This window comes from Rhizopus microsporus, assembly GCF_002708625.1.
Source record: "Rhizopus microsporus ATCC 52813 unplaced genomic scaffold scaffold_29, whole genome shotgun sequence".
Classification (NCBI taxonomy): domain Eukaryota; kingdom Fungi; phylum Mucoromycota; class Mucoromycetes; order Mucorales; family Rhizopodaceae; genus Rhizopus; species Rhizopus microsporus.
The window spans coordinates 132,777-137,834 of NW_019671944.1; the positions used below are offsets into that span (position 1 = coordinate 132,777).

Here is a 5,058-nt window from a genome sequence, read left to right on the forward strand (position 1 = left end):
ATTTATTTTCGGTCACAGGCGAATTTACTTTCCGGAAAGAGTGTATAGCTCACGCCTACGGCTTAAATGGTAAGATCCCGTTCTATATATTAATTTAAACAGCAAACTCAATACTTTTTTAGGAGTGATGTCCACTTGATTATGCAGGATACTTTCAAAATTGATTTAAGGATCCTAAATGACAAATTAAAACAACGATAGAGAATTTGAACGAGCAATGGTTCAAGAGCAAGAGAAGAGATACCAAGGATCTGAGTTCCTTTTGGCTACTCTCCAAACTTTGGACAAAATACCTTCAACTCAACTTAAGGGTAACTTTAAGAGCTACAAACGGTCCATTCATAAGCACAATAATAGAGAATAGAGTAAGTCTGAACAAATCAATAAAGATTTGTATCAGACTTCAAAAACTGGAAAGTGGACGCATATCAGCTCGTCTCTACCATACATAAACTTACAAAAACTGAGATATTGGTTGTAATTGTGGCCGTTGTTAGTACATGTGTAAATTTATAGAATAAAATAAAATAAATGATGCGTCTTTGTTTTATCCTTTTATTAGAAGTGAGAAGAAGAGCCTATAGCAAAAAGAAATTAGATTTGAAATTTAAACAACTAGAAACAGAGACTTTTGTGCTTTTTATAGACAGCTTTTTATTTCTATTAGTAAATTGTCTTTGATAACTATAGGATAATACATACTTAAAGTTTGATAAATTAATGAACATTTTTTTTTTATCAGTTAACAGCAGTAAAACTGATGGAGAGAAAAGGGATGGAAAAGCTCATATTTTCATTAAGTAGTCTTTTGCTACTGTCATTTGGAAGCGCCAAAATTTACTCGTACTACGTTTTTCTAATTTTTTGCATTTCCAAACCAGATTGTTTTTAAAACGGAGTACTAATTAAGGTACATGCAACTAAGTCAAATGTAATCTTACACGTAAAGATTAGTACTAGACATGGTCAAATACGACAGAAACGACGAGATTGCAAGCCCAAGAAAGTGCAGAAATGTACGAGCAACTTCAATATCTCAGCACCAGAACAACATTCAGCTCACCCACAGACCAAGATATCTTTGCCAACACACTTGAACAAGCAGAACGACTTGCAGTTTTTGGATTTACAGGATACCAGCGCTGAGGATGAAAGTACCCAGTCAACTCTTAACATCCTCTTCAACTCTAGAAGCGCCTTTTGGACTAGTCACTGTGGCGAAATGTGTCTCAATCTCTCCATTACTGTTGCACCCATACCAGTCACAGTCGATCAGCGGTTGATCATTTGCGAGATCTCTCACACCCGTCGCATGTTCGAACCTTTTACCTTAGTTAACCCATATGCACCTCCTCAGCATGCACAGAATCGCATATTCTTTGAAAGCTTACTTTCTCTATCTCCTTTCTCGTCCTTTTCAACAGATTAGTCAACTCTGTCGTCTCCTCCGCGACACCTTCCTCGAATCCTTCTGACCGGGGATTTTAACTATGACCTGTCCCGAGGCATAGATCGTCGCCTGCAGGATTGGCATAGTCATGCTCAGCAATATTTCTTTAACTGCATGACAGCCGATACTAGAAATCCTACCTTTCAGAGCACAACTTCTTCGTCCATCATTGATTATATCTACGCTACACCTGATCTGCACGTTTCTCTCATCAACTCTACAGTGGATTTTGTGTCTCAAGAGTGGACGAATCACTTACTGTTGGCTACTAAGTTTAAATTCACTTCTCGCACCCATGGCAAAGGTGTCCAGCGTATAAATCCTCACCTGGCACAAAGCCCTTTCTCTGCCTCATCCTTGAACAAAGCTTTGGACAAGCTACTAGCACTATACACCAGAATGCTTCTTTCTCTCAGTTAATTTGGGGAGCCATTAAATCCAAAGTGCGACAAGTTGCATTCAGATGTAGCCGGGAGCAGAGTCAATGGCGCCAACAGCAATTGTAGTGGTTACAGAATGAACGTAAGAGATTATTGTCTAAGTACAAGGCACAGCCTACCGTGCTACACGATAGCCTAGGCGTTATTGAAAAACAAATTGTGTCTTTGCAGCAGGAGGCTGTGGATAATGCCGCCCTCAAGACAGGTAAACACTGATGAGAAAAAGGCGAACCTTCGGCAGGGTTTCTGAAAAGAACAGCTTCAACTCGCCTATCACAAACGTATATCGCAGAACTACGGCATTCTGAGACGAATGAGGTCTGCACCACCCCAAGTCAACTTCAAGCCGTTAGTATTGCCTTCTATGAGCGGTTGTACGCCCCACAATCAACATGCCCTTCCGTTATGAGCCAACTCGAATACTGTTCTGTCTGATCTGTGAATATCACAAACACAGAGCACACGTCTGTTGCGTCCTTTTACGGTACCTAATCTGCAAGAAGCTGCTAAGCGATGTCCAACCTACAGTAGCCCTGGCCTTGACGGTATCCCGTATCAGGCGTTGGTCCTGATATTTCACCATGCTACCGCCAATACTATTGCAGTTCGCGCATATAATGATGCCCTCTCTCGAGTTGGCAAGAAACATGCATGACCTTGCTATCAAAGAAAGGAGACTATACCGATCTCAAGAATTGGAGATCCATTGCTCTGATTAATGCTGATGCCAAGGTATTCACACATCTTCTAAATGAACGCCTGATGTCACATATTAACCGTTTAATATCTCCCTATCAACTCGGTTTCATGCCTGGCCGCTTCATTGGTGAAAACGGTAAACTGCTACACACTGTCATGGCTGATGCCGAATCCTCGTCTTCTACAGCTGTTGGCTTACTTTTGAACCAGTATAAAGCATATGATCGCATTCACACCGATTATCTTCAACAAGCTATATCAGCCTTTGAAACCCCAGGCCCAATTATTACCAGCCTGCCGTCCCTCTTCTTTTCCACAGCAATCAGAATCAATATCAATGGACACATTTTGCAGCAATCTATACAGAAGCGTGGAATTCGCCAGGGTGATTCTATTTCCCCACTTTTATTTAACATTGCTTTCGATCCTTTTCTCCGTGCTTTTTCAACGAATATAACTATTCAAGGCTATCAATTTTTCTCATGGGGGCTATTGGACACTTCTACCAGGGACTTACTTGAACCGATCAAAGCGCTAGCTTATGCTGATGACACTTTGATCTTGCTCAATTCGACAAATGATATGCCCGCTCTCCTGCAGACTATCACGCTTTATGAGCGCTCTTCCAACGCCAAGTTGAACTATTCGGAGACTCAAGCGTTCTCTCTCTCTCTCTCTCTCTCTCTGGTATTCTCTCGACAACGTGGACTAACTGTCTACAGCAACTTCCTACACCAATTACATCACGGTACGACAGAACGTCGCCACAACTATTGGTTTACTAAGGTTATATCGTTTACACCAGTGTAGTTCAGCGTAATTCATTCGTCGATCAGCTATTGCTTAAAGCTCAAACAGCCTACACCTTGCACTCAGCGATCATTGTCGATCCGCAGCCACGTGACAGGTCTGAACACGCTGCTTTTTTCCAGACTATGGCATTCCTTGCGTATCTTGCCATTGACTTCTGCACAGCTTCAACGGTTCCGAGGAGTTGCCAATGCCTTTCTCAATGGTTATCGATTTCCAAGGATCAGCTTCGCGACTCTGTCTCTCCTAAGGAAACATAGTGGTGTAGAGGCCTTGGGTCCTCACGTCCAACAAACGGCGTTACAGTGGGGTTGGTTGCTTCCGCTTCTTACCAGCAAATCTCATACCACGCAGTCTCTACGTTGCTTCCCTTAACTTGAGCGTATTATTACCGGCATCAGTGGCTATCCTAAAAGCCATCTCTGGCCGGTGCTGTTCTCTTCTCTTAGGTCTCGCGTTCTCCAACTCGTGAGTAACCCATTCAAACTGATTTTTCAAGCTTTCGATGAACTATTGCCATTGTCTGTTTCGGAGCACCTGAATGCCAAGACCTTCTTGGCTATGTCGGTTCACTGTGCCTTAATAAGTCCCACTGAAAGCCCTCCCAGTATTCTGCAAACGCTGTCTCCTGCTAATCCAGGGTTACGCAAGCTTCTGATCAGTGACGTTATCGTTCATGATCCTCAGATCGCTAAACTTCGTCTGCAAAAAGCTAACGAGTATCCTCGGTTTCAACGGCTTTGTCGTAAGACTATTGCTTTACTGCTCCAAGGGCAAGCTCTACTGTCTCCTGTTTTTCTGCTTCTATGTATCCCCAAGAACATTTCTACACCTGATCTGAATGCAGCCACTATAGATTTAACACCTCTTTATCGGCCTAGTGTTTCTGAAGTGAATGACTTTGGTCCTCTTGTCCGTTGTCAGTCATACCGTAATTATTTACTGCCATAACGAGGCTTGGAACGGAAACAATACAAACCTGACGTGTCTTCTGCCTCATGGACATCTTTTTGGCGACTACCACTCCCTCCAACAGCGTGAAATACGCGGCATTGTTTGCTCATCGAACAATCTCTTATAAGCAATCCCTACATGCCTTTATTTCGAATCAATGCCCTTCCACGTTGTATTCATTCTATGGTTTCGCTGATGAAACTACGTCTCATTTTTTCTTCAGTTGTTCTCGCAAAGCCGCGGTGTGGACAATGGCTCTCCATAAGTTCTTTCCTGGGTTATCCTGTTCGCCTACTCAAATTGAACAGTCAATGCTAACCATTGTAGTATCTCATATAAGCACCACTCCCGATACTCTCAGCCCAATTGTCTCGAGCATTTCGCTTTTATCGCTGCTCGGCTGCACTCTTCAAGTCATATGGCAATCGCATTGGCAAAAGGCATTTTACGATACACATTTCACTTGCCAAGCGATGCTCGCTTCTCTTGAACAAATGGTATTCCGCTTACACCATGAAAACAGCTACAGTTTTGATTAAGGAGTTTTAATTCTCACTAAACACTACTCATCATTTACAACTTCATTCTAGCATCAGTCTCACTTCCTTTATAAATTGTATTGATCAAGTTGACTTTAAATAAAATCCGGGCTGCTGGCTCATCAGTGCTCCCTTATATATATATATATATATAAAGAAGAAGAAA

The 5,058-nt window shown here is 42.2% G+C and overlaps 3 protein-coding genes across 3 annotated transcripts; all 3 read left to right on the top strand.

Annotated features, from left to right (window-relative positions):
• Positions 1–217: 217 nt before the first annotated feature.
• RHIMIDRAFT_295608 (uncharacterized protein) lies at positions 218–1,429 on the top strand (the record flags this gene model as incomplete). The annotated part of the gene is made up of 2 exons (XM_023614200.1): positions 218–333; positions 955–1,429. 2 exons carry the CDS (start codon positions 218–220, stop codon positions 1,427–1,429), a joined length of 591 nt encoding a protein of 196 aa, XP_023461584.1.
• Positions 1,430–1,564: 135 nt separating this feature from the next.
• Positions 1,565–1,911, top strand: RHIMIDRAFT_302333 (uncharacterized protein; the record flags this gene model as incomplete). The annotated part of the gene is made up of 1 exon (XM_023614385.1): positions 1,565–1,911. The coding sequence occupies one exon, from the start codon at positions 1,565–1,567 to the stop codon at positions 1,868–1,870; it is 306 nt and encodes a 101-aa protein (XP_023461585.1). The 3' UTR covers positions 1,871–1,911.
• Positions 1,912–4,513: 2,602 nt separating this feature from the next.
• RHIMIDRAFT_271156 (uncharacterized protein) lies at positions 4,514–4,931 on the top strand. The gene has a single exon (XM_023612234.1). The coding sequence runs from the start codon at positions 4,605–4,607 to the stop codon at positions 4,890–4,892; it is 288 nt and encodes a 95-aa protein (XP_023461586.1). The 5' UTR covers positions 4,514–4,604; the 3' UTR covers positions 4,893–4,931.
• The last annotated feature ends 127 nt before the right edge of the window (positions 4,932–5,058 follow it).